General features: G+C 49.4%; 1 protein-coding gene across 5 annotated transcripts in view; it reads left to right on the top strand.

The window, feature by feature from the left end:
• VPS33B (VPS33B late endosome and lysosome associated) overlaps positions 1-27,500 on the top strand; it is a 78,244-nt gene that overhangs the window by 12,555 nt on the left and 38,189 nt on the right. For 4 of the 5 annotated variants that reach the window (XM_085872656.1, XM_085872658.1, XM_085872660.1 and 1 more), the window contains exons 5-10: positions 14,809-14,876; positions 16,384-16,429; positions 18,300-18,394; positions 18,691-18,795; positions 20,477-20,570; positions 20,737-20,814. In XM_085872656.1, coding sequence (XP_085728782.1) covers positions 14,809-14,876; positions 16,384-16,429; positions 18,300-18,394; positions 18,691-18,795; positions 20,477-20,570; positions 20,737-20,814 — 486 coding nt within the window. The remainder of the gene's footprint in view (positions 1-14,808; positions 14,877-16,383; positions 16,430-18,299; positions 18,395-18,690; positions 18,796-20,476; positions 20,571-20,736; positions 20,815-27,500) is intronic. The other variant, XM_085872661.1, reaches the window with a different exon arrangement.

The raw sequence follows: 27,500 nt of genomic DNA on the forward strand, positions 1-27,500 counted from the left end.
TCGCCTCTCTCCGCCTCTCCATCTCTCCATTTCTCTCCGCCTCTCCCTCTCTCTTCTCTCCGCCTCTCCATTTCTCCGCCTCTCCGCCTTCTCCCTCTCTCCGCCTCTCCATTTCTCCCTCTCTCCATTTCTCCCGCCTTCTCCGCCTCTCTCCATTTCTCCGCCTCTCTCTCCGCCTCTCCGCCTCTCCCTCTCTCCGCCTCTCCATGCCTCTCCTCTCTCCGCCTCTCCGCCTCTCCGCCTCTCCCTCTCTCCGCCTCTCCGCCTCTCCGCCTCTCCTTCTCCCTCTCTCCGCCTCTCCGCCTCTCCTCTCTCTCGCCTCTCTCCGCCTCTCCGCCTCTCCCTCTCTCCGCCTCTCCCTCTCTCCGCCTCTCCCTCTCTCCGCCTCTCCCTCTCTCCATTTCTCTCCTCTTCTCCATTTCTCCCTCTCTCCGCCTCTCCCTCTCTCCATTTCTCCATTTCTCCTTCTCCATTTCTCCCTCTCTCCGCCTCTCCCTCTCTCCGCCTCTTCTCCATCTCTCCGCCTCTCCCTCTCTCCGCCTCTCTCTCCACCTCTCCCTCTTCTCCGCCTCTCCCTCTTCTCCGCCTCTCCCTCTCTCCATTTCTCCCTCTCTCCGCCTCTCCCTCTCTCCATTTCTCCCTCTCTCCATTTCTCCCTCTCTCCATTTCTCCCTCTCTCCGCCTTTCTCCCTCTCTCCGCCTCTCCCTCTCTCCGCCTCTCCCTCTCTCCGCCTCTCCCTCTCTCCGCCTCTCCCTCTCTCCGCCTTCTCCTCTCTCCGCCTCTCCCTCTCTCCATTTCTCCGCCTCTCCCTCTCTCTCCCTCTCCGCCTCTCCATTCTCTCCCTCTCTCCGCCTCTCTCTCCTCTCTCCCTCTCTCCGCCTCTCCCTCTCTCCGCCTCTCCGCCTCTCCCTCTCTCCTTCTCGCCTCTCCGCCTTCTCCCTCTCTCCGCCTCTCCCTCTCTCCGCCTCTCCGCCTCTCTCCTTCCTTCTCCCATTTCTCTCCTTCTCTCCGCCTCTCCGCCTCTCTCCTCTCTCCGCCTCTCCCTCTCTCTCCGCCTCTCCGCCTCTCCGCCTCTCCCTCTCTCCGCCTCTCCGCCTCTCCCTCTCTCCGCCTTTCTCCGCCTCTCCCTCTCTCCGCCTCTCCATTCTCTCTCCTTCTCCGCCTCTCCGCCTCTCCGCCTCTCCCTCTCTCCATCTCCCTCTCTCCGCCTCTCCATCTCTCCGCCTTCTCCGCCTCTCCCTCTCTCCGCCTCTCCCTCTCTCCGCCTCTCTCCTCTCTCCGCCTCTCCATTTCTCCGCCTTTCTCCGCCTCTCCCTCTCTCCGCCTCTCCGCCTTTCTCCATTTCTCCCTCTCTCCGCCTTTCTCCCTCTCTCCGCCTCTCCCTCTCTCCGCCTCTCCCTCTCCATTTCTCCGCCTCTCCGCCTCTCCCTCTCTCCGCCTCTCCCTCTCCATTTCTCCTCTCTCCCTCTCCCTCTCTCCGCCTCTCCCTCTCTCTCCGCCTCTCCCTCTCTCCATTTCTCCTTCTCCCTCTCTCCGCCTCTCCCTCTCTCCGCCTCTCCCTCTCTCCGCCTCTTCCCTCTCTCCGCCTCTCCCTCTCTCCGCCTCTCCCTCTCTCCGCCTCTCCCTCTCTCCGCCTCTCCCTCTCTCCGCCTCTCCGCCTCTCCCTCTCTCCGCCTCTCCGCCTCTTCTCCTCTTCTCCATCTCTCCTCTCCTCTCTCCGCCTCTCCCTCTCTCCGTCTCCTCTCCCTCTCTCCGCCTCTCCCTCTCTCTCCGCCTCTCCCTCTCTCCTCTCTCCGCCTCTCCGCCTCTCCCGCCTCTCCATCTCTCCGCCTCTCCCTCTCTCCGCCTCTCCGCCTCTCTCCCTCTCTCTTCCATTTCTCCCTCTCTCCATTCTCCCTCTCTCCGCCTCTCTTTCTCCTCTCTCCTCTCCGCCTCTCCGCCTCTCCCTCTCTCCTCTCTCCTTTCTCCGCCTCTCCCTCTCTCCGCCTCTCCATTTCTCCCTCTCCGCCTCTCCCTCTCTCCGCCTCTCTCCGCCTCTCCGCCTCTCCGCCTCTCCGCCTCTCCCTCTCTCCGCCTCTCTCTCCTCTCCGCCTCTCCCTCTCTCCGCCTCTCCCTCTCTCCGCCTCTCCGCCTCTCCCTCTCCGCCTCTCCCTCTCCGCCTCTCCCTCTCTCCGCCTCTCCCTCTCTCCGCCTCTCCCTCTCTCCATCTCTCTCCCTCTCTCCGCCTCTCCGCCTTTCTCCGCCTCTCCGCCTCTCTCCTCTCTCCGCCTTTCTCCTCTCTCCGCCTCTCCCTCTCTCCCATCTCTCCGCCTCTCTCCTCTCTCCGCCTCTCTCCTCTCTCCGCCTCTCCATTTCTCCTCTCTCCATCTCTCTCCTCTCCCTCTCTCCGCCTCTCCCGCCTCTCTCCGCCTCTCCCTCTCTCCGCCTCTCCCTCTCTCCATTTCTCCATCTCTCGCCTCTCCCTCTCTCCATTTCTCTCCTCCTCTCCGCCTCTCCATTCCTCTTCTCTCCATTTCTCCTCTCGCCTCTCCCTCTCTCCGCCTCTCCTCTCTCCGCCTCTCTCCCTCTCTCTCCCTCTCCCTCTCTCCATTTCTCCCTCTCTCCGCCTCTCCATCTCTCTCCTCTCCCTCTCCCTCTCTCCGCCTCTCCCTCTCCGCCTCTCTCCCTCTCTCCGCCTCTCCCTCTCTCCCTCTCCGCCTCTCCATCTCTCTCTCCGCCTCTTCTCCCTCTCTCTCCGCCTCTCTCCTCTCTCCCTCTCCGCCTCTCCCTCTTCTCCTCTCCGCCTCTCCGCCTCTCTCTCCCTCTCTCTCCATTTCTCTCCGCCTCTCTCCTCTCCTCTCTCCGCCTCTCCCGCCTCTCCTCTCCTCTCTCCGCCTCTCCTCTCTCTCCGCCTCTCCGCCTCTCCCTCTCTCCCTCTCCCTCTCTCCGCCTCTCCCTCTCTCCGCCTCTCCCTCTTCTCCATCTCTCCTTCTCCCTCTCTCCTCTCTCCGCCTCTCCCTCTCTCCGCCTCTCCCGCCTCTCCCTCTCTGCCTCTCTCCGCCTCTCCCTCTCTCCGCCTCTCCCTCTTCTCCGCCTCTCCCTCTCTCCGCCTCTCCCTCTTCTCCCTCTCTCCCTCTCTCCATTTCTCCCTCTCCGCCTCTCCCTCTCTCCCTCTCCCTCCTCTCCATCTCTCCCTCTCTCCGCCTCTCCCTCTCTCCTCTCTCCCTCTCTCCGCCTCTCCCTCTCTCGCCTCTCGCCTCTCGCCTCTCGCCTCTCTCGCCTCTCGCCTCTCGCCTCTCTCGCCTCTCGCCTCTCTCGCCTCTCTCGCGCCTCTCGCCGCCTCTCTCCGCCTCTCGCCTCTCTCCGCCTCTCGCCTCTCTCCGCCTCTCGCCTCTCTCCGCCTCTCGCCTCTCTCCGCCTCTCGCCTCTCTCCGCCTCTCGCCTCTCTCCGCCTCTCGCCTCTCTCTGCCTCTCGCCTCTCTCTGCCTCTCGCCTCTCTCTGCCTCTCCCTCTCTCCGCCTCTCCGCCTCTCCCTCTCTCTCCATTTCTCTCCCTCTCTCCGCCTCTCTCCTCTCCCTCTCTCCGCCTCTCCCTCTCTCCGCCTCTCCGCCTCTCCCTCTCTCCTCTCTCCCTCTCTCCGCCTCTCCCCTCTCTCCCTCTCTCCGCCTCTCCCTCTCTCCGCCTCTCTCTCCCTCTCTTCTCCCTCTCTCCGCCTCTCTCCCTCTCTCCGCCTCTCCCTCTCTCCGCCTCTCCCTCTCTTCTCCCTCCCTCCCTCTCTCCGCCTCTCTCCGCCTCTCTCCGCCTCTCCCTCTCTCCGCCTCTCCCTCTCTCCGCCTCTCCCTCTCTCCGCCTCTCCCTCTCTCCGCCTCTCCCTCTCTCCGCCTCTCCCTCTCTCCGCCTCTCCCTCTCTCCGCCTCTCCGCCTCTCCGCCTCTCCCTCTCTCCGCCTCTCCGCCTCTCCCTCTCTCCGCCTCTCCGCCTCTCCCTCTCCCCCCCTCTCCCCCTCTCCCCCTCTCCGCCTCTCCGCCTCTCCGCCTCTCCGCCTCTCCCTCTCTCCGCCTCTCCCCCTCTCCGCCTCTCCCTCTCTCCGCCTCTCCGCCTCTCCCTCTCTCCGCCTCTCCGCCTCTCCCTCTCTCCGCCTCTCCGCCTCTCCCTCTCTCCGCCTCTCCGCCTCTCCCTCTCTCCGCCTCTCCGCCTCTCCCTCTCTCCGCCTCTCCGCCTCTCCCTCTCTCCGCCTCTCCGCCTCTCCCTCTCTCCGCCTCTCCGCCTCTCCCTCTCTCCGCCTCTCCCTCTCTCCGCCTCTCCCTCTCTCCGCCTCTCCCTCTCTCCGCCTCTCCCTCTCTCCGCCGCTCCCTCTCTCCGCCTCTCCCTCTCTCCGCCTCTCTCTCTCTCCGCCTCTGCCTCTCTCCGCCTCTCCTCTCTCCTCTCCCTCTCTCCGCCTCTCCCTCTCTCCGCCTCTCCCTCTCTCCGCCTCTCTCTCCTTCCTCCTCTCCCTCTCTACGCCTCTCTCTCTCTCCGGCTCTCCGCCTCTCCGACTCTCCCTCTCTCCGCCTTTCCCTCTCCCCGCCTCTCCCTCTCTCCGCCTCTCCCTCTCTCCGCCTCTCCCTCTCTCCGCCTCTCCCTCTCTCCGCCTCTCCCTCTCTCCGCCTCTCCCGCCTCTCCGCCTCCGCCTCTCCCTCTCGCCTCTCCCTCTCCGCCTCTCCCTCTCCGCCTCTCCCGCCTCTCCCTCTCCGCCTCTCCCGCCTCTCCCGCCTCTCCCTCTCCGCCTCTCCGCCTCTCCCTCTCCGCCTCTCCCGCCTCTCCCTCTCCCGCCTCTCCCTCTCCGCCTCTCCCGCCTCTCCCTCTCCGCCTCTCCCGCCTCTCCCTCTCCGCCTCTCCCGCCTCTCCCTCTCCGCCTCTCCCGCCTCTCCCTCTCCGCCTCTCCCGCCTCTCCCTCTCCGCCTCTCCCGCCTCTCCCTCTCCGCCTCTCCCGCCTCTCCCTCTCCGCCTCTCCCGCCTCTCCCTCTCCGCCTCTCCCGCCTCTCCCTCTCCGCCTCTCCCGCCTCTCCCTCTCCGCCTCTCCCGCCTCTCCCTCTCCGCCTCTCCGCCTCTCCCTCTCCGCCTCTCCCGCCTCTCCCTCTCCGCCTCTCCGCCTCTCCCTCTCCGCCTCTCCCGCCTCTCCCTCTCCGCCTCTCCCGCCTCTCCCTCTCCGCCTCTCCCGCCTCTCCCTCTCCGCCTCTCCCGCCTCTCCCTCTCCGCCTCTCCCGCCTCTCCCTCTCCGCCTCTCCCGCCTCTCCCTCTCCGCCTCTCCCGCCTCTCCCTCTCCGCCTCTCCCGCCTCTCCCTCTCCGCCTCTCCCGCCTCTCCCTCTCCGCCTCTCCCGCCTCTCCCTCTCCGCCTCTCCCGCCTCTCCCTCTCCGCCTCTCCCGCCTCTCCCTCTCCGCCTCTCCCGCCTCTCCCTCTCCGCCTCTCCCGCCTCTCCCTCTCCGCCTCTCCCGCCTCTCCCTCTCCGCCTCTCCCGCCTCTCCCTCTCCGCCTCTCCCGCCTCTCCCTCTCCGCCTCTCCCGCCTCTCCCTCTCCGCCTCTCCCGCCTCTCCCTCTCCGCCTCTCCCGCCTCTCCCTCTCCGCCTCTCCCCCGTCCCCTCTCCGCCTCTCCCCCGTCTCCCTCTCCGCCTCTCCCCTCTCCCTCTCCGCCCGTCCCCTCTCCCTCTCCCCCCGTCCCCTCTCCCTCTCCCCCGTCCCCTCTCCCTCTCCCCCGTCCCCTCTCCCTCTCCCCCGTCCCCTCTCCCTCTCCCCCGTCCCCTCTCCCTCTCCCCCGTCCCCTCTCCCTCTCCCCCGTCCCCTCTCCCTCTCCCCCGTCCCCTCTCTCTCCCTCTCCCCCGTCCCCTCTCCCTCTCCCCCCGTCCCCTCTCCCTCTCCCTCTCCCCCGTCCCCTCTCCCTCTCCCTCTCCCCCGTCCCCTCTCCCTCTCCCCCGTCCCCTCTCCCTCTCCCCCGTCCCCTCTCCCTCTCCCCCCGTCCCCTCTCCCTCTCTCTCTCTCTCTCTCTGTCTGTCTGTCTCTCTCCCCTCCTGGTTGTTGGTGAGTTATGAGTGGGTGTGGCATCATGGCGGTTCTGTGAGTGTAGCTGTGAGTACTGTGTCATGTTGGTGTTTTTCCTATCCCCTTTTCGCCCCCCTTCTATCCTTGTTTGTGTGTGAAGTTTTCCCCTGTGTTTCCTTTCTTTACTGAGACAGGAGAGAGAAAGAGAGCGTGCACAATAAGTGTTTCTCAGGCCTGTTCAGGACTTCCTGGTTTTTGGGCCTGCTTTACTACTTGCTGTGTTTTTCCGTTTAGCTTTTTTTCTTCGCTAAATACTTCGTTCATATTAATCTTTTGTTTCCCTCCACTTGCTAGGTTTGATTATGGCAGGTTTGCTTTTTGATAATCCGAGGTGGTTACTGCTCTTGCAGAACCTTCTTTTTGGTTTTGTTTGGTTAAGGACATGGCTGGTCAAACTCCTACCAGTCGTGGGTGCGATGAAGGGTTATCGCGGAAGCACGGGCTGTGCTTCGTTCCACCGGAAAACGTCGTTATGGACGATATTCTCCTCGCGGTTGGAGAAATAATAGGCGTAAAGAACATTAGAGCAGCATCCCGAATGAGCCACAAAGTTGTCGTCTTCGTGTCACAAACGCACTTTGCAGACATTGTTGTGCAAAGAGGGTTGGTGCTGGGAGATGACCAGACTTTCGTTCTGGTGTCATCAATGGACACAGCAGTGACAAAAATAATGATAAGTAATTGCCCACCATTCGTATCAAATGAATTACTGCTTCAGAAGCTAGGTGAACATGGCATTGTGGTGTACAGAGTAATTACTGTCCCCCTCCGTACCAGGAATGAAAACTTAAAACACATTGCATCATTTCGACGGTTTTGCTTTGTTGTTTTAAAAGATGGTGTGACGCAACTAAGTGTGTCTTTTAACCTGAAATTAGACGGACATGAATATCGGCTTTTTGCAGCAATGGAAACTTTAATCTGTTTTGGATGTGGATCGCAAGGTCATACTCGGAATTATTGTCCGAATGTAAAAAGAACGTACACTGCTGCAGCTGGGTCAACATCCACCCCCCACCCTCCATTAATGTTCGGGGAGACCCAACAGACGAGTCACCTATAGTGCAGGAATCTACCTTGGAACGTCAAGGTGCAGCGAAAGATGGGAATGATAAGGGTAGTATGGTTAAACCTTGTGATGACAACAACCTAAATGACATGGGAGAGAAGGTGCAAACTCCAGAGGATTTAAATTGCATTGAGGAACAAATGATGGACACAAGCTTGAGAAAGAGTCTGAAACGCTCCCTCTTAAGCATTGAAAATAAATATAAGGTCGATAAAGTGCTGATAGTGCAAAACGCTGGTACCTCGAGTGAGCTTGGTCATCCTGCACAAGGGGAGCAAAGTAGTGAGGAGTTGGTGGAAGACGTGACTCCACCACTGGTTCACGTTAAAAGGTTTCAGGATCATACTTATACATGTGAAGGTGAACAACTTACTCAGGGTGATGATGACCAAAACAAGACACAGAACGTTAAGAATGAATACCCCTTACCCTCCAATGTAATAAGGGTTGAACATAAAGAGGAAAATAACCCCAAGTTGACAATTCTGATGGGGCAGGTCTCCCTATTCAATCTCTACAGAGAGATTCTTTAGACCATGGGATAATGGAGGTAGCGGTGGCTGAGTCACAACCAAGCTACATTGAGGATGTAGATGTAGAGGCTTGTGTTTCTTGTGATGCATTGTATGCATCTCAGGAAGAAGAAAGAGAGTCAAATGTTTCGAAAGAAAATATTATTAGTTTTTTTTAATGAAACCTTCAGGCAGCGAAATGTGCAGATCAAAGATCATTTTCCCAATATCAAGGCGTTTATCACCACTGCAAAACAAATGGTGCAAAGAAACTCAACAGAGATTTCTGAACCTCAGTTCCAGAGACTCAGGAAAGCTTTGACAAAAGCGAAAAAAGAAATGCAGGTAGAAGTAGACTGAGTGCTTAGAATCTTAACGATGGTTTTGCACATCACATCTTTTAATATAAATCGGAGGTCGGGCCCCATTAAGATGGATTCAAACAATTCAAGCTTGTGAGAGCTTGAAGCTCGGTATGGGTACCTCTCTCACCTGTCATGGCACCTCAGCAAAAGCTTTCTGCGACTCATTGGGACTGACTCAATCGGTCAACTTCCTGGCCCGGATTTCAACCAATGGTACTCCATCTCTTCTGGGAATTCTTTCAAAGAAACTTGCTCTCCCTCATGCACAAATTTATCCCCTCTCGTCTTCAGTTGTCCTACCCTTCCTCCCGCCCTTGGTTTACTGAAGCTTGTGGCGAAATTTATATTGTATTTACTGGAGCTTTTCCGCAGGGCGCTCAAGGTCCGCCAACAACCCCATTCTAGTAAAACTACCAAAATCACGAATCACTGCTCACCTTCACTCTTTCATTCCTCTTTTTCCCCGCCTTTGGAATAAACTCCCTCACTCTGTTCTTTCCCATTCTTCCCTCCAGGCTTTCAAAACAGCTGTTCACCACCACCTCTTATCATCCCCCATCCAAATCCTCGATCTTTTCTACCCCCGATAATCCACCCAAGCCCACCTCCTTCAAATTCCCTGCTTTCCTTCCTGAAAGTCCCTGTAATGTCCATCTTCTATTCTCCATGTTCCTAGTCCCATCCCTCTCTTCCACAGATCTCCAAATGTCTCTGTTCCCCACTCCCTCCCCTCCTGTCTCATCCCCCCCCTTGATGTGCGTTGTGTTAGCTCTCATCCGAGCCTCGACAAGGCATACCAAAAAAATAAAAAAATAAAAATAAAATCAGGTAATTCATTCATTTGGGAAACGCACAAAAAACACATCTTTACATATCCCCAAAAAAGATACAAATCATAGAGTGACCACCAAATTAAGTTGATCCACCAGACACACAGCTCCAACAATGCACCATTTTCTCTCAAAAAGTTTAACATAGTCATTATTTTTTATAATGTTTAAATTCCAGTTTTAGTCTCGCCACAACAAAACCTTTGAAGATAGTTACATTATCAACATCATCGTCATTTTCAATCTTCATTTTCCTTGACTTATAAATGGCATATTTTGCTACAGCCACCAGAAAATTTTAAAAAAGCACCAACATCTCTACATGAGGGGCTATAAGGCACCCCAAAAATAAACATATGTGATGTAAAAGAAAAAGACAAATTATGAAAGAGGTGAATAAGCAAGGAAAAAAGAGGGGCAAGTCTTTCACACTTCACGTATGTATGGAAAGAGATCCTCTTCTTGCTCACAGAAGGGACATGTGATCGATATGGAGCTATTAAAATGATGTACAAAGGTGTTGGATGGGAGTGCCCAATGTACTCGCCTCCACTGTATATCAGCCAAAAGGCCATGTATGGGTAACCTGTACAACTTGGCCCACAGAGGAGCAGAGGGAGACCCAGACCCTAACTTCTCACCCCACAAAGCTATGCGTGTTAGCCCCGATGGGGGGGATACATTGCTTCGTTCGAGAGAGGTCTCGGATCCCAGTCTTAGTTACTAAATGAAAGGGGAGAAGATCTTCAGTATTTGACTGGGCAGCAGAAAACGCTTTAATTTCTGGAAAGGTCATCCAAAAATTTTCCCCAATACCGACACCTTCCCAACCAATATTTAACTGTCTAAATTTCCTCACCACAATCCATACAGTTTGGTCCACGAGTCAGATGGATCTAATGCCAAGTCTGTCTGCAACTGACCTTACAGATCTCCATTTAGACCGAGAGACATCCCTAAGGTCACACACCTTGTTAACTTGTCCTTGTATGAATTTTCTGATGAAGTCCTGACTATGAGGAACACCAAGAAGAAAAGTGTTGAAGAATGAAGGCTCCTGGAGAAACATTCGGCAGTTGTAGAACTCGTTCAGGCATTGCACACAAAACACTTTCCAGGCATTCAGTAAACTTCGGTAAAACCCAGGAAGTGAGGCATAGTTTATGCGCTCCAGGTCTACTAAAAAAAGATGCCAGACATATTTTAAGCCACCAGCCTGTTGCAGCAGGTAGTGTGCAAAGGGACGCCAAGCTATCTGTTCGTTGAACAACAGTCTTTGCACAGACTGCAGGCGAAAAGCCATGATGCGACTGCTGATGTCCATGACACCTTGTCCTCCCTCCTTCCGGGGGCGGTACAATACAGCAAGCCGAAGCCAGTGGTAACCACTCCAGAAAAACTTTACCAGCACCCGCTGGATGTCGATGATTAAGCCTCTCGGTGGTTGTAAGGCAAAAGCTTCATGCCATAGTCCAGCTGCTATCAGGTTATTAATAACCAAAGTGTGTCCTCTGTATGAAAACGACCTGAGTAATCCTTCCCATTTTTTTAACCGACACGTAACTTGTTCCAGCGTTCCTTCCCAATTCTTCAATTCCATTTCTCTATTTGCAAGATAGATTCCGAGGTATTTGACCCCATCTGTTCTCCAGGTTAGGTTCTCCGGCAGTGAGGGTGTCTGTATTGGGGAAGATATACTATTTTTACCACACCATCGCCCTCAACTCTTGTTCCAATTTACCTCACTTGAGGAGGCTGCAGATAATTTTTCCAAACACCTTTGAAGAACAGAGATACTGTTTTGATCTCTAATTAAAATGCAGACATCAACGGCATTAGCTGTGACCACAAAATTCGTATCTTCAACACCCCCCCCCCCACCCCCGTCCTGTGGCATTCGCTGCCTTATCGATGCCAGAAGTGGTTCAAGGGCAATTGCATGCAGCAATCCTGAAAGGGGACAGCCTTGACGAATACCCCTTCGGAAAGGGAAAGGGGGGCATAACCTGTTATTTACTTTCACCATACAATAAGTATCATTATACAAAAGTTTAACATAAGAAATAAATTTTTCTCCAAAACCCATCCCCTTAAGAACAGAAAACAAGTACTGATGGTCAACACGATCGAATGCCTTTGCTTGATCAATAAACAACAACCCAAAATTGTCACACAAGGTATTATTACAGGAAATGCTATCCCTTACCAAAAAAATATTATCATGAATGGACCGCCCAGGCACAAAGTAAGTCTGATCTGGATTAATTACCCAAGCAATTACATTTTTCATGCGACTGGTGAGAACTTTAGAAAAAATCTTATCGTCAGAACAAAGTAATGGCACAGGCCTCCAATTTTCAACCTGTTGAGGGTTCCCATCTTTCGGCAGCAAACATACAACTGCCTTCTTACAAGATAATGGCAGTTCTCCAACACGTATACACGATTCAAGGACATGAAGCAAGTCTGGTCCGACCAAAGTCCAAAAACTTTGTAAAATTCTACGGGTAGGCCATCTATTCCGGAGGCCTTTCCATTTTTTAAACTCCGCAAGGCTGCTTCAAGTTCTTCAGCCGTGATTGAGGAATCAAGAACTTGTTGCTGATCTCCTTCTCATTGTGGAAGCTCCGCAATCAATTCTTGAATTTCCTCATTGCCCACACTCTGGGGGAGTATAGATTTGAATAAAAATCCTTCAAGACACTCCTGATCCCTTTCTGGGACGTCATTAGGGATCTATTTAATGCACGCTGCCCATAGATTTGTTGAGACTTTTTTTTTTAATATTATTCCCCAATTTAAAGAAATCTTTGTTTGGCATATCCAAGGTCAGATAACCCATCCTCATCCTTACCAAGGTGCCCATAGCTTGTCGTTTCACCATTTCGGTTAATAAAGCTCTCTTTTCCCACAACTCTTTGTCATAAGAGCCCTTTCCACCATCTGTCTTCTGTTCTGGAGCTACAATTTGAATCTTAACAAATCAATTGACAAAGAGTGTGTTCTTGAACTAAAAGAACTATACTGCTGACAGAAGGTTTTCATCTGGGACTTTGCAAGATCCCACCACACCCGCAAGTTAGCATGTTCAAACTTGGATAAGCGAATTTTCCCCCATACATCTCGAAAAGAGTCTTTAAAAATTTTTTTTTTATCATTTAACAGACTTTTATTAAAAGACCAATAAGCACTTCCACATGCTAGATCCGGTATGTTAAAGGACATCATGACGAGGTCATGATCCGTGAAACCGGCAGGAACAATTTGAGACTTCAACACCACATTTGACATTACTTCATTTACATATATTCTGTCGTCTTGCTCTTGATACAGCTCCATCATGACATCTACACCATGTGTAGCATTTCGATTGTGGATGCTGTACTCTCCACGCGTCTTTAAGTTTATACTGTTTGATGATGCTTCCTCGAATTTTGGTTGAGGCAGCATGGGGTTCAAGACTATTTCTATCGAGTGAGGGACAGACAGTGCAATTAAAATCTCCAGCAATACATATAAATGCGGTTGACTCTAAGTCCTTAATAAAATATTTTGGAATGGAATTTTTTTTCGCTTTAAATAGGATCACTTGGTGCATAAACATTTACAACAATTATCTTTTGTTTACTGCAAACAAAATCCATAGAGATGAGATGCTCTCTATATATTTCCTTAAAAGAAAGTCGCTGTGCACAAATTTTATGGCTTAAACAAATCACGACACCTGCTTTTGGTGGAGGAAAACCACTTAAAAACCAGTGACCTTTAAGGAGTCTTCCCCATTCGGCTACTAGGGTGTTTGTAGCATGAGTTTCTTGTAGGAGGATTTCTGTTTTTTTTTTTTTTTGTATACCTTGTCGAGGCTCGTATGAGAGCTAACACACAATGCAGAGCAAGGGGGCATGAGACAAGAGGGGCGGGAGTGGGAGGGACAAAACAGTGGGGAACAGACACATTAGGAGATCTGTGGAAGGGAGAGGGATGGGGATGGGACGGGGAACATGGGGAAGAGAAGATGGACATCACAGGAACTTTCAGGAAGGAAAGCAGGGGAATTGAAGGAAGTGGGCTTGGGTGGATTATCATGGGTAGAAAAGATCGAGGATTTGGATGGGGGATGATAAGAGGTGGTGGTGAACAGCTGTTTTGAAAGCCTGGAGGGAAGAATGGGAAAGAATAGAGTGAGGGAGTTTATTCCAAAGGTGGGAAAAAAGAGGAATGAAAGAGTGAAGGTGAGCAGTGATTCATGATTTTGGTAGTTTTACCAGAAGGGTTTTGTTGGCGGACCTTGAGCGCCCTGTGGAAATGTGGTGGGGACAAATCGCAGAGAGAGCAGGGGGGGGGCAAGGCTGGAGAGGAGACGGTAGAAGACAGAGAGACCACCGACCAGCCTGCGGTGATTGAGTGAGAAGCCCAAAGACTCGGCTTCATTGCGGGAGATGCCGATGATCCTAAATGCCCTGGTTTCGACAGCGTGAAGCCGAGAAAGGTGGGAGGCAGGAGCACCAGCCCATAGGGGAGAGCAGTACTCCATCAGGCTACGGACAAAAGCTTTGTAAGTGGTCAGGAGCTCAAGAGGGCCGAGGAAGGACTTTGCACGACAGAGGATTCCCAGTCGGCAACTGGCTTTGGAGGCGAGGTTGGAAATGTGACTTTCCCAGTAAAGGTCGTAGCAGATAGTGAGACCCAGAAGCTTGAAAGAAAAGACTTCTTCCAGAGGATTGTTGAGAAAGTGGATGGGGGGGGGGTTCTAAATGGTCCTATCGAAGAGACATCGTGAGAGTCTGAGATTTGTCTGGATTGAAAGACATGTTCCACGTGTTGGACCAGTTTGTGATTTTATCCAGATCTGCAGTGAGCGAAGAAGCTGCTGCTTGCCGGTCTGAGGGATGACAGATGGTACGGCAGAGGGTGGAGTCATCAGCAAAGAGATATCGAGGATTTTCCAGAGAGTCAGAGAGATCATTGATGAAAACCACAAAAAGAACAGGGCCCAGAACGCTACCTTGAGGAACTCCAGCCTGGACAGGAAGAGGGGATGAAAGAACTCCATTTTGGGCCACACGTTGACTGCGACAGGAGAGGAAGTCTGCGAGCCATGAGTGGAGATTGCCTTGGATACCATGGGAAGAGAGTTTGGTGAGTAGGGCAGGGTGCCAGACTGTGTCAGAAGCACGTGATATGTCCAGGAATACGGCTCGGATTTCCTGTCTGGCATTGAGGACCTCCATCCATTGATGGGAGAGCAGAAGCAGCATATCCATGGTAGAGTGACCTGGTCTGAAACCAAGTTGATGATCAGAAATCAAGCCATTGGAGAAGAGGAAGGATTTCATGTCTGAAGCGATGATGGATTCCATAACCTTGCTGATGATTGGGAGAAGGCTGATTGGTCTGCAGTTGCAGGGATCTGTTTTTGCACCTTTTTATGCAGGGCAGTGATGTTTGCAGATTTCTAAGCAGATGGCAGATGACCTTGAACAGAGAGAGGGTGAGCAAGAGCAGAAGAGCAGGCTTTGAGGGCACGTGGGCTGATGCCGTCTGGACCGGTTGCAGAATCTGAGTCAAGGTTTGAAAGCAAGCTCTCCACCTTGTTTGGAGAAAAGGGCACAGAGTCCAGGGACAGTTGGGTGCGACTGGGTAAGGTGGGTTGAGAAAGTGATGGGTTTAGGACACAAGATTTAGCTGCAAACACCGAGTTTAGGCATTCAGCTTTTTCACGTGCGGTATCAGCAGTGCTGCTATTTGAGGTTTTATTCGTGAAATAAAGTTTCAAATTCAATTCTCTCTCTCTCTCCCTCATAACCTTTAATTGAAACCAAACATAGCATTGGGTGAGCTTCTAAAGTGGGAAGTGGCGTATCCATTAGAAAATTCCCTTCAAATTTTATTTTCTTGTTTCTTCAATCTCATTCTCAAAATGTATGGTTTCTAAAGCTTTTGCATCAACAACATAATCTTTTTCTTGTGCTTCAGACTCATTGAATGCGGACAAGGCATGTCGCTTTCGCCGTAAATGCAAAATCATTTTCACACCACGGAAGGTAAGTTTCATGATCTTAATAACTCAAGAAAATAAACTTTTTTATGTTCTTAATAACTCTTTTATTCAGGAAAATAAACAGCACAAAAACAATGCACAAACATGTTAATTAAGGGTACAGTTTGGCAAAAAGGGGTGACACATTTTTAAGTTCAAGTCCATAACCCTGTTTCCTCCATTACTGTATTTTCACACACCTAACCAGCTGGTTATATGTTCAATTTATTTTTTAAAAAACTTCCAACTGTGGGTTATTCGGTGTATTTCACCATGCTGCACATGACGTAGCCACAGGGAACCACGTTAAATTTTCAAGGAGATGCAAAAAGAGGCAGTTTTTTTTTTGCAAGTTTAATTGTAATATCTTTAATTTCAGGTCTTTCATATATATTTCGCCGGCTTCATCAGGCCCAATAGACCCCGGGCCTCGGCACATGTCCAGTTTTTATAAAAAACCTTTTAACTTTCAAGTACTTTGTTTTGATAAAAACCAGACACGTGCCGAGGCTTGGGGTCTATTGTGCCTGATGAAGCCGGCGAAATATATATGAAAGAACTGCAATTAAAGATATTACAATTAAACTTGCAAAAAAAAAAAAACTGCCTCTTTTTGCCCTAAGACCGGGTCTGCTCTCGCTTTTTTGCTCAAATTAACTTAGTCGATCTAGTTTGTGACTTTTGGTTGGAAGCGCTTTCTTCTTCTTTAAAAAATAAAAATGTATGTGTGTATAATATATATATATATATATATATATATATATATATATATATATATATATATATATATATATATATATATATATATATATATTTATATACAATTCCAAAGCCATTTAAGGTAACGATAAGTCGTCTTCCACAAAGTCCTTGTCTGTGTCGCTGTGAAAGCTGCTCGGAGTCGACAGGTGTGGGTCTGTCATTATCTTTCTCGTCCTCTTCTTCTCCAGAAATCATCCCACTTTTTCGTCAGTTTGAATTTGGCCGTGAAACTTTTAAGTTTTCTCTTACTAGTATTGACAGCAAACATTGTATGGCAGGGACTTGAGACTGTGTGCAGGTTATACATGCCTGAAAATTTCCAAGAGCACTTTTTCCCCAGGTGTGGGGTATACCGGGGGCGTTTTTTTTGCATGAAAATACAGTATCCCCTTAAGTTTGTACATCGTGGATTTGCTGTTAACTGGGATTTTCAAGAGTGTAACCCCCACAAACGGCAAGGTGCTATTGCTCTTCTTTTTGTCCTCGTTTATTTTTTTAATCGCAATTGTCAATTAATTGTCCAATATTTTATCCTCAGATTGTGAGCTTTGTTTGTCTGTGCAATTTTCCATTTTTTTGTGGACTAATAAATAATTCTATTAATTTAATTTAATCCAATTCAATATTTGTTTGTGAAATAGGATCATTTATCAATCAGTGAATGTATAACTCGATATTATCATTGGATTTGTTTAAATCCTCTCAAAACCTACCAATTTAATCAGTATGTCCTCTGAAATCTCTTCCAGCTGTATTGCTGTGATACGATTCTGGAGTTGGAAGGTGTTTATGGAGGTAAACGATGCTTCCACAGAAGGTTTTTCCCTTTACTTCATCATAATACCATTTGGAGTTGGTGCGAAACTGCTAGCTTATGACGTGTGATTGCATAATTGTGGTTGGTTACATCGTGATCTTTCGGATTGAGCGAGTGAATGTCTTGCTTTGTTTTGTCCCTTTGCCCCACAAAGTTTCATGACTCGCTGGAATAATCCACTCCCTCTTCTCAAATGTGCAAGTAGTTATCATATATGACGCGGTGAAATAATACGGACAGAAATAGTTTGACATTTGATGCACATTGTTTTTCTCACAAGGTTAGTCGTACAACATTAATATGTTCCTGGTGGATAAGTGGTCGATCTGGTATTCCATGTTGATATTTTGAATCTCTTAGGATATGCAATCTGCTTGGATTACTCATTCAACCAACTATTGCTCGACGTGACTTTCTTTCGTACTTCTAAATCCAAAAACCATCAAAAGAAAGTCATAAAAAGAAAATCATTTTAATCACATTTGCAAATTAATTGTCCAATATTTTATCCTAAGATTGTGAGCTTTATTGGACTTTGACTGAGTAGTTTTCCATTTTTTGTGGACATATTAAACACTGTAATTGTCAAAAAAACCTTTAACCCTAACTGAACTGGGAGATTTTGAGCTCTCCCCGACCTGGGGGGGTGGGGGTGTCATTTTAGCTCCTTCCCCTCAGACCTTGGCCATAGATTCTCCAATGAACTTGAAAATTTGCATACACATTGATTATTATGTTACGAACACGTTGGTGTAATTAATTTGTTGACATGTTATTTTTTCGAATTTCTGTATTACCTAATTCATTATGCAATATGTTAATTTTATGCATTTTTCAGAGAAATCTACAATTCTGGTCATTGCACACATGAAGTTTTTTTTTAAATATGTCATACATATATGTACAATTTACATGCAAATGAGACTTTGGGACTGTTACATTATTGTATGTAATATGCAAGTCAAAATTTAGTGTTGTCAGATCACAGGATAATCATATGTATACACTATACATGTAAGTGAAACTTCATTTTGTCAGATAACACAATTCCCTATTTCATGTAACACTTATCTACATGTCTGTCCTACACACACACATGTGCAAAAATTGCAGTTTTAGTAGGACATGTGACACCTGAACAGCAAGTCTAATTTGGAAATATTTCACATCAAAATGTGCGTAAGATTCTGGGGAAAAATGTCATTAAAGGAGAATTTGAAATCCCCAGCTGTTGCGAAAAATTTGTGAAAAATGTTGAGTCCCAATGCAGCTGTGGATAAATCAATGCAAAACCCTCACCCTTTTGTGGTAACACTCGCTCCACTTTATTTCTGGCTCCCCCCCCCATCCTATCGTGTATTATTGGTGTTATTTTGATTTCCAAGTTTGCATTCCAATTATAAACAGTCACTCTTTTATGTGTCTCAATCACTATGATTAAGCTATCTCCCCACCCCGTTTCATGCTTATCAATATCGACTCCATTGCTCACTGGAAAATGGCATGAAACATAACCTGAAGCATATCCATTGTTGTTGTTGTTGAAGTTTTAGCACACTGTAATCATCAATGCAATCTTTGTCCCCCACCCTTTTTGTTCACGTTTGATTTCCTTTTGACGGTTTTCGTTCTGAGAACCTTATTCTCAACTGTTATAATTTGATTGTGTTGGAATGATCGACTTTTGTTCATTGTATTACCAGGTGTATTTAAGCATGCCTTTCGCAACACGTTGCTTTCGTTGAACATGTAAATAATATTTTTCACCATTTTTGATTGAGCGTCGCTGCTATTTGCAATTCAAATGAGGTTTCAAGCTTATTTGAAAGCCTTGTCTGTGTCTTCCAGATGTATCATGTGAGGAGTGGGAATGTGACCTTGTCCCTGTTTATGATGATGTTTTGAGTATGGAAATCCCAGCATTTTTTCGGGATTTTTTCTTGGTACGCTGTAATACATACAGCAAAACAAATTAGAAATGATACGTATTTCTGATTATCTGGAGATGTGCTTCTTTCACCGTTTTGTTTGAATGAATATTTATTGAATGCAATGTTTTTTTTGTCACTTTGTTTTTACGATTCTGACAAAGTGATGCGGTGTATGCCATATCAGTTTGCATATTTATTTCAACACTGTAAATGACTTTAAGGATGTACATGATCTCCTTCCCCCATCCCCTATGAAAAAGGAACATTGTGTACATTTAAACTTTATTTGTTTTATTTTATGTTATAAGGAAGGAAACCATTGCTGGCTCTACACTGTTGCAAAGTCTCTGTGCAAGCTGCAGTCCTTCTATGGGTCCTTTGGAAAGGTGTACGGCATTGGACGCTCTGCCAAGGTGCGCACTCTAATGTTGAAAACTCCTGTTTACAGAAGCTCGTCATAAATAGTAAACCACAAAAATACTACAGTTTGGGTAACATGTCCCTCCCCCCCCAAAAACATTTAAAGTGTGCTTTTTCAAAAATTTATTTATTTTTTATGTAAAAAAAAACAACAAATTCCAACTCAAAATTAATATTTTTCATTCAATGCCTGTGTGTATATCATATTTTTACTAATAATTATTTTACCACACAATTTCAATTTGCACAACCTGCGATCTATGAGCAATCCCAAAAGCTTCCAAAATAGAAACTGAGCATTGATTTTGTTTTAAAATAGCGTGCCTTTAATTCGTTTTACGACACCAACTGACACCCGGTTCCTACCCTTCTGTAAATCCTCAGGTTGCATTGTGATGCAACCATTTGTTGTTCCACTCTTTTCCTCTTTCCACATTTTGTCTGTTAATCCATCCACCCCTCCCCCACCCCACTCTCACCCCCTCCCATTGGTCTGCTCTTCCATGAACCTTGAGACCCATAAAACATACATTATTACATTATTCAAATGGAATGACCAGAGTTGCCTGGTCTATTTTTCGCTCACCGAGACTTTAGTCCGGTGAGCTTCTGCGTTCGAACAAAGTCAGTCAGTCAGTGGGTATACACTTCAGCCATTATCGCTTGAACCAAACACGATTTTGATGAAACTTGGCCACAAGCTTCATATCTGATGCCTAACAAAGGTGCATTGACTGCATCCAAATCTTCACTTATAAAGGAGGTCTGGGAGGGGGGGTGTTTTTTTCCCCCCAAAATAGGTATTTGCTGTCTTCTCCGAAACTACACACATGATTTTGATGAAACTTGACCGCAATCTTTATCACCCACGATGTACCAAAGTTTTTTTCACGGCATTAAAAAAAATCAGGGTCTTCGGGAGTATGCAGGGGAGGGTTTGAGTGACTGTTACTCCTGATCCAGGTGAGCTTCAGGATGCGTCGTCCTAATTTTATTTTATGTTTGTTTGTGGGAGCCTGGTGTTGGCGCAGTGGTTAGGGCAGCGGCTTGGGATCCAAAAGGTCCTGAGTTCAAGCCCCGTTGGGCCACTGAATTAATACACCAGGGGGTTGACTCAGCCTGTCATCCTTCCGAGGTCGGCGAAGTGAGTACCATTGTACTGGCCCGGTGTATACCCCGGTTAAAATAGGTGTACCATATCCCTGTGTCGTAAGAGGTGACCAGGGTTACGTCAGGAAGGGCATCCAGCGTAAAACATGTGCCAAATCACTATGCGGATCATACGGATAATCCGTTGTGACGACCCCTAACGGGAGCAGCCGAAAGAAGAAGTAGAAGTAGTTTGTTTGTGGGAGCCTAAACACTTCCCGACACCCACGAAGGAAAGGGTTCAGGAATCATTTAATATTACCGTTCACATGCTACAAAGGCTTAGTTCGTTTCATGATGAACCTCTGAAAGTTTGACGAAGATCCGTTCAGCCATCTATGAGAAAAATGGTCCCACACACCACACACCACACACCACACACCACACACCACACACCACACACCACACACCACACACACACAGTTCTCTTATAGTATAGATTATTTTGGGCTGACCAATTCACCACGACTTGAAAGATTAAGGTGCAATGCATTTGGTGATGCTTTAACATCCTTATCATTGCAGATGGTAAATGAATTGATGGAGACATTTTCAGGTGATCTTGAACAGGGTACAAATCGGAAAAGCAACAATTGGAGTTTGTTTCTCATCGATCGAGGTAAGTTTATTTGTTTATTTATTTATTTATTTATTTTCTTATTCAGATTTCTTTTGTGTGAAAGAAGTTTTATTGTAAATGCAACACCAATAGTTGGCACTTTCTATAATAATTGTGCACCCCCCCCCTCATGATTATTTGCTGCCATTATATGCCTGGTGTGCAGATGTGGATTTTGTGACACCCCTTTGTTCTCAAGTGACTTTTCAAGGTTTGCTGGACGATGTCTTCACCATAAAATGTGGTAAGTTGTGGACGGATAATAATAATACTTCTTAACAACCATTTCGTTGGAGTGCATGTTTGAGTGTTTAAGCCACTTGGCGAGTGCTCTCCAAGCTGCTTGGTTGTTCGTTTTGGTAAAAGTATCCATGCTCTCAAGGGAACATTGATTAGCCAGACGTACATTTCCGCCTGTGTTGGGCCCTGTGGTGTGGTGCGGTTGTTGCCTCGCGAGGTGTCTCGTCCGCTAAAAATGTGCAATTATATTTTTACAGGATATCGATTTGTTTCACCTTTTGTTCAATCTCCTAATATAATCCACCCCTCACTTCGACATCGATACATATATAACCAGAGAGTTGGTGTCAAAGCCACCCAATGCTCGCCTGTTGATACATTTATCGTTTTTAAAACACTAGTCTAATCATTAATCTTTTTTTTATAAAGCATTGCAGTGAAGTCTGATCAAATAATTTTAAAGCAATGTATGTATTTGTATATTGTAATCAGTAACGAGCGCAAGTGAGCACAATATACGCCCGAACAAGAAGGTATATACAGAATTGTGCAACTACATGGAAAACAGCATCCTGGTTGCCATGGCAACCACTTTAGATGACAAACGTATGTCATGACACACTGTCTCCACAGTCTGTACCTATGTACCAAATATGAAACGTGAAAGTTGAAAACTTTGGGAGTTAGAGTGCGGACAGGAACGGATGGACGGACGGACGGACGGACGGACAGACAGACAGACAGACGGACGGACGGCAGGTATCACATTATATGCCCCGATGTATGTATATATATATATATATATATATATATATATATATATATATATATATATATATATATATATATATATATATATATATATATATATATATATTTTGGGAGTATAAAAAAAGTGTGGTAAATAAAAACATGAGAAAGGAAAAAATAACTTGCACCAAAAACTTTAACATTTTCACGCTCATGCTGACGCTCACGCCGGGGGTATCACTATAGCTCTCTGTTCTTCCAACAGGCGAGCTAAAAACAATAAGATCCATCCGACCACATGTTTGCCATGATCTTGCTGTGAAGGCAGAGAGTACAGATCAACATTTTGTATTCTGTGCCTTGATATATTGTTGCGGTTGTGGAAATGCACAGAACATAATTCAGGTTCCCCACAGATCAGTTATTTCGATAAGTATGTGTTTCAGGTTAGAATCCCCACCGATGTGTAAAGGGTATTGTTCGTGTGCCGGGCTGTGAATCTTTGAGGTAGCCATTTTTCTTTCTCTATCTTTTATTTTAAAACAACGCCATCTTCGCAACCCAGCATCTCCTACAACACGAAACAAACAGCAACCGTCATCTCCTCACCATCGACAAACAACGCCATCTTCGCAACCCAGCATCTCCTACAACACGAAACAAACAGCAACCGTCATCTCCTCACCATCGCCAAACAACGCCATCTTCGCAACCCAGCATCTCCTACAACACGAAACAAACAGCAACCGTCATCTCCTCACCATCGACAAACAACGCCAACCATCTCCTGAACAAACAGCGCGAGCCGATTTGCATAAACGGATCAAAACGAGGGCTTCCCCAAAACCAACTGGTGACGTCTGACTTGGGGTTTCCTTCGAGGGGTGAGAGATTGGAGGTGAGAGTGGGCGGAGCCCCAGCCTCGGTTGAGAGTTCGAAGGGTGGGCGCCCAGCCTTATTAAAAGGGTGGAGTCGAATTACAGAAGTGAGTAAGTCGTCGGTGGCGAAGAAGAGAGTGGAGTGTCGGTGGCGGAGAAGAAGGGAGCGCCAGACAAGAGTCGGAGGTCGTCGGAGAACAGCCGGAGAGGAGCGAGCGCCAGAGGTCCTGCCGGCTGCAGTGGAGTCGAGCAAGCTGTGTCGTGGTCCGGGCGAACGGCTCTGAGACTGTCGAGCGATGCTGAGGTAGTGAACGGGACACGAAGAGCATCAACTCTAAAAGAGCAAAAACCCGTTCACTCCTCCGAGCGCGTCGCCGGCCAGGCCAGACCGATCAGGCCGCAGTGGAGGCTGGACGAACGAGGGGAACCGAGCAAGCCGCTCGGCAAGCTGATCAAGCCGCCCGGCCACTAAGCGACTGGCGCGTAGCGACACAAGGGCCAAGCAGGAACATCCGGGGTCACCGACCCGAAGACCTTCGAGCCGTCACAAGGGGCGGTCAGGTAACCTGCCTGGCCTCTTGTGAGCCTTCCGTCACCCAGGCTCCGAGTTTGAATAAAGGCTCACGAGCCCGTTTCTTTTCTCTGGTTTTGTATGAAAGTGTTCTGTGGCGCCCTGTCTTTATAAGTAGAATTGTTGGTTAAGTGCGTGCCTGCACATAATAAATAGACATCGGCTGTAGGCTTTGCTTGTGTCATGTTCCCCTCTCCCATTGATTGCTCATTTGTAATAATAAATGCCCCCATTGTTTGAATGTCAATCTGCTCGTTGCGTCATTTCCTCCCATTGACTTCCACGGCGCGTTCGGGAAATTAGCCGGCCATTAAAGCCAAATTCATGTGGTCAATTGGTCCGATGGAACTTGGCGATTTAAACCGCTCGGCATCGCACACGGAACGAGTGTGCTTAGCGGATCGTTTCCGTACGAGTCCCGTCGAGGTATAATTTCTCGGTACTTCTGTCTGCGCAGATAATTAGGTATATCGAGATTCGGTGATTAACCCTGTACCGCGTGGACAGAATATTGACAGTTTATGGTGCGTTAAGGCACCCGTAGCAGGCTTCCGGAGTTGTCTGGAAGCTCTGACTGAATTCCGGTTTTCGGCAGACGCGCGACTGCGGTTGGGCCTTAAGCGGTTGTGCGTGGCTGTCGAATCAGCTAATTCGTAACACTGGTGTTCAGGAGCGGGACGAGAACTCATCCGCCTCCACACAAAATTCACGGAAACCGGATCAAGGGTGTGTGAAGCAACCCTCCGTGTTCATTCAAATTTTTTATTCCCGATACGCAAAATGGCAGCTCAAGGCAAGCAGTGGCAGGAGGGAGTAGATGTAATTGTGGAGTTAATGGAACCAGAGGCCCAGGTCACCCTCAAGCAGGTCGACTATCCCCCACAACTGAACTCAGAATCCGTAATGGGCGCAGTGGCTGGGGCGGCGCATGAGCGCCCCCCATGTGCGATTTCCAGCATGGACCAGATGTTGGAAGTGATGGGACGGATGATGCGGGATGTGAACGAAATGACATCAAATGCGCAAAACATGGGAGGCCGCATGGAGTTTATGGGGCGATTTGTGGAAAACATGAATGCCAGGGTGGATGCGATGAACGCAGACAGGCAGGCATGGAGAGAGGGGGAGGCGGACAGCGGAGCACAAGATGGCGGCGCCACGTGGCGGAGACACCAAACCAACGAGGGGAAGTGCTGAATGTGTTCGGTCCGTGCTGGATTCGGGTGAGGTCAAGGGAACGAGCGACGCCACGATAATTAACGGGACCACGGAAAAATTGAAAGAGGTGAACTGAGTGATTGGGGGGGAGGAGTGATTCCCACCCAAGGGACCCTGGGGTCAGTGTAAAGTGAGTTAGGGGGTTAGTGAAATTGACAAAATGGAGGTCGTTTTGGGGTTGGTGGGAATGTAGGCTCAATACCTATTTGGAGGGGTGCAGGAGTCCTGTTGACGGGCTGGGAGCGTGGCTGCGAACGGTGAGTATCGCTTGGTGGGCACCCCGGGCACCGGACTAGTCGGCCGCGGTCGGCCAAGGGCCCAAGAGGAGCCGGGATAGTGTAGTGGGCCCGCATGAAGCGGGACCCATAGCGCCAATGGCTGCGTGGGCAGTATCATGGGCACGGGCACCCGGGGAAAAGGGGCCCGTGGCGCCAGCTTGCCACGTGAGCGTCGAGGGGGAGTAGCCATGGAGTTCATTCCCCAGATATTTGGGAGCTGGTAGGCTCGGAGGCAGCCTGAGGGCCCGGGGGTGCCATAGTTGGAGATTCGGCAGAGGGAACGTTCCTGCCAAGTGAGCCACGCTGCCCAGCCACGAAACCGTGCAATGGCACGAGGGAAAATTTGAGGGCAAGGCCCAAATTTGTAGGGACACCAACACAGGCGACAGGAATCTTGGTTGGTAAAACCAATAGTTTAAGTGACAGGCGTTTTTGGAAAGCCCCGGGGCAGTTTAAGGTTTAATAAAATGTTAGGGTAGATCGGGAAATGTTCCCCTTCACACCATCCATCCCTTCGCTCTTGGTGGGCCGCTGGACTCGCCGTGGTGAAAGATCGCTGAGATCTGAGGGAAGCCATTCTGAGGCTTCATTGGGCCTCGAGACAGGACGCTAGCCTCTCCCTTATTCCCCTCCTGGAAGGGGAACGTAGGGGTTCGTTGTCGGCTAGGATGACCATAGGTTAGTCGGACAAGGACAGTAAGGGGGTTTGGGACGATTTATAGAAGGAATAGGAAAATAACAAAAATAAGATGGGGCTAAATTTGGTTTTGTTGTGCAAATTAAGGGAGTGGGTATGGACAGAGACAGGCAAAGGCGATAGGTTGGGGGGAGACGGTAGGTTAGGTCCGAACCCGCCTTCTTAGCGGCCGGCACCACCGCACTCCCCCCACAAACCTCATGGAACGAAACCAGAGGCCGGCCAGCTTCACATGCCGGCCTGTTTGTGCCACAGCAGCCTGTTCCGGCCTTACCTTGCCATGCCTCGTTTGCCTGCCTCTGCCATGACCCCATGCCTGCTGGCCCTTATTTGCGTTTGCTCCTGTGTCCATCCATCACCATGTGCGCCAGGATCATCGCGCAAGTTCCGGGGACTGGCCTGCAGGCAGCCCCGTCATCCATTGTGTTTTGCTTGCATCCATGTCTATCCAGTTCATTGCAGGGAGGAGCCAGGGACTGCATTGGGAAGCCGGCTACCTCCCTGTACTTGTGTTCACTGCTCATCTGCATTCATTTCATGAGCCAGAGACTGCATTTGGGCAGCCTGGCTCCCTGCTTCATAAATGGCCTGTGGGATGGTGCATAGCCACCGGGTTAGGGTGAGTTGCCTTCAGCAGCTGAAGAACAACAAAGAAAAAGAAGGAAGAACGTACCAGAAGGGTAGGTTTGAACACTGCCCCGAAGACGTCTTGCCTTCAAGCTGCTGAGCACTCTCCCACCTGAATAACTGTTGACATTTCTATGCGGTTTTTTCCCCACAGAGTCCATCAGTCCTGGGCCATGGTTTAGTGTAAAATTACAAGGTTAAGGTAAAAGTTGTGAATACGTGGAACCTCACGTGCATGTTTGTCGTAGCGCCGGCAATGTAGATAAGTTGTCTGAATGAGTGAGCTTGTTGAGTTAGTTACGCAGCCCATAGGTTATTTATTTTTTGGGACACGGATACACAAAATGTCGCACTCAGGGATCCGAAGGTAAAACATATTGGGGGAGAACTTACACATGAAGGCACACGAAAATTTGACGACTCGGGACAAGTCTGTAAAAAGGGGAGGGGATAGTGTTGCGGTTGTGGAAATTCACAGAACATCATTCAGGTTCCCCGAAGATCAGTTATTTTGATAAGTATGTGTTTCAGGTTAGAATCCCAACCGATGTGTAAAGGGAATTGTTCGTGTGCCAGGCTGTGAATCATTGAGGGAGCCATTTTTCTTTCTCTGTCTTTTATTTTAAAACAACACAACATCCTCACCATCGACAAACAACGCCATCTTCGCAACCCAGCATCTCCTACGACGCGAAACAAACAGCAACCGTCATCTCCTCACCATCGCCAAACAACGCCATCTTCGCAACCCAGCATCTCCGACAACACGAAACAAACAGCAACCGTCATCTCCTCACCATCGACAAACAACGCCAACCATCTCCTGAACAAACAACGTGAGCCTATTTGCATAAACGGATCAAAACGAGGGCTTCCCCGAAACCAACTGGTGACGTCGGACTTGGGGTTTCCTTTGAGGGGCGAGAGATCGGAGGTGAGAGTGGGCGGAGCCCCAGCCTCGGGTGAGAGTTCGAAGGGCGGGCGCCCAGCCTTATAAAAAGGGCGGAGTCGAGTTTCAGAAGTGAGTAAGTCGGTGGCGAAGAAGAGAGTGGAGTGTCGGTGGCGGAGAAGAAGGGAGCGCCAGACGAGAGTCGGAGGTCGTCGGAGAACAGCTGGAGAGGAGCGAGCGCCAGAGGTCCTGCCAGCTGCGGTGGAGTCGAGCAAGCTGCGTCGTGGTCCGGGCGAACGGCCCTGAGACGGTCGAGAGACGCTGAGGTAGTGAACGGGATACGAAGAGCATCAACTCTAAAAGAGCAAAAGACCCGTTCACTCCTCCGAGCGCGTCGCCGGCCAGGCCCGACCGACCAGGCCGCAGTGGAGGCCGGACGACCGAAGGGAACCGAGCAAGCCGCTCGGCAAGCTGCTCAAGCCGCCCGGCCGCGAATCGACTGGCGCGTAGCGACACAAGGGCCAAGCAGGAACATCCGGGGTCACCGACCCGAAGACCTTCGAGCCGTCACAAGGGGCGGTCAGGTAAGCTGCCCGGCCTCTTGTGAGCCTTCGGTCACCCAGGCTCCGAGTTGGAATAAAGGCTCACGAGCCCGTTTCTTTTCCTGGGTTTTGTATGAAAGTCTGTGGCGCCCTGTCTTTATAAGTAGAATTGTTGGTTAAGTCCGTGCCTGTACATAATAAATAGACATCGGCTGTAGGCTTTGCTTGTGTCATGTCCCC

The sequence above is a fragment of the Eptatretus burgeri genome, chromosome 3, assembly GCF_056783735.1.
Source record: "Eptatretus burgeri isolate ZD-2024b chromosome 3, Ebu_testis_v1, whole genome shotgun sequence".
NCBI lineage: Eukaryota > Metazoa > Chordata > Myxini > Myxiniformes > Myxinidae > Eptatretus > Eptatretus burgeri.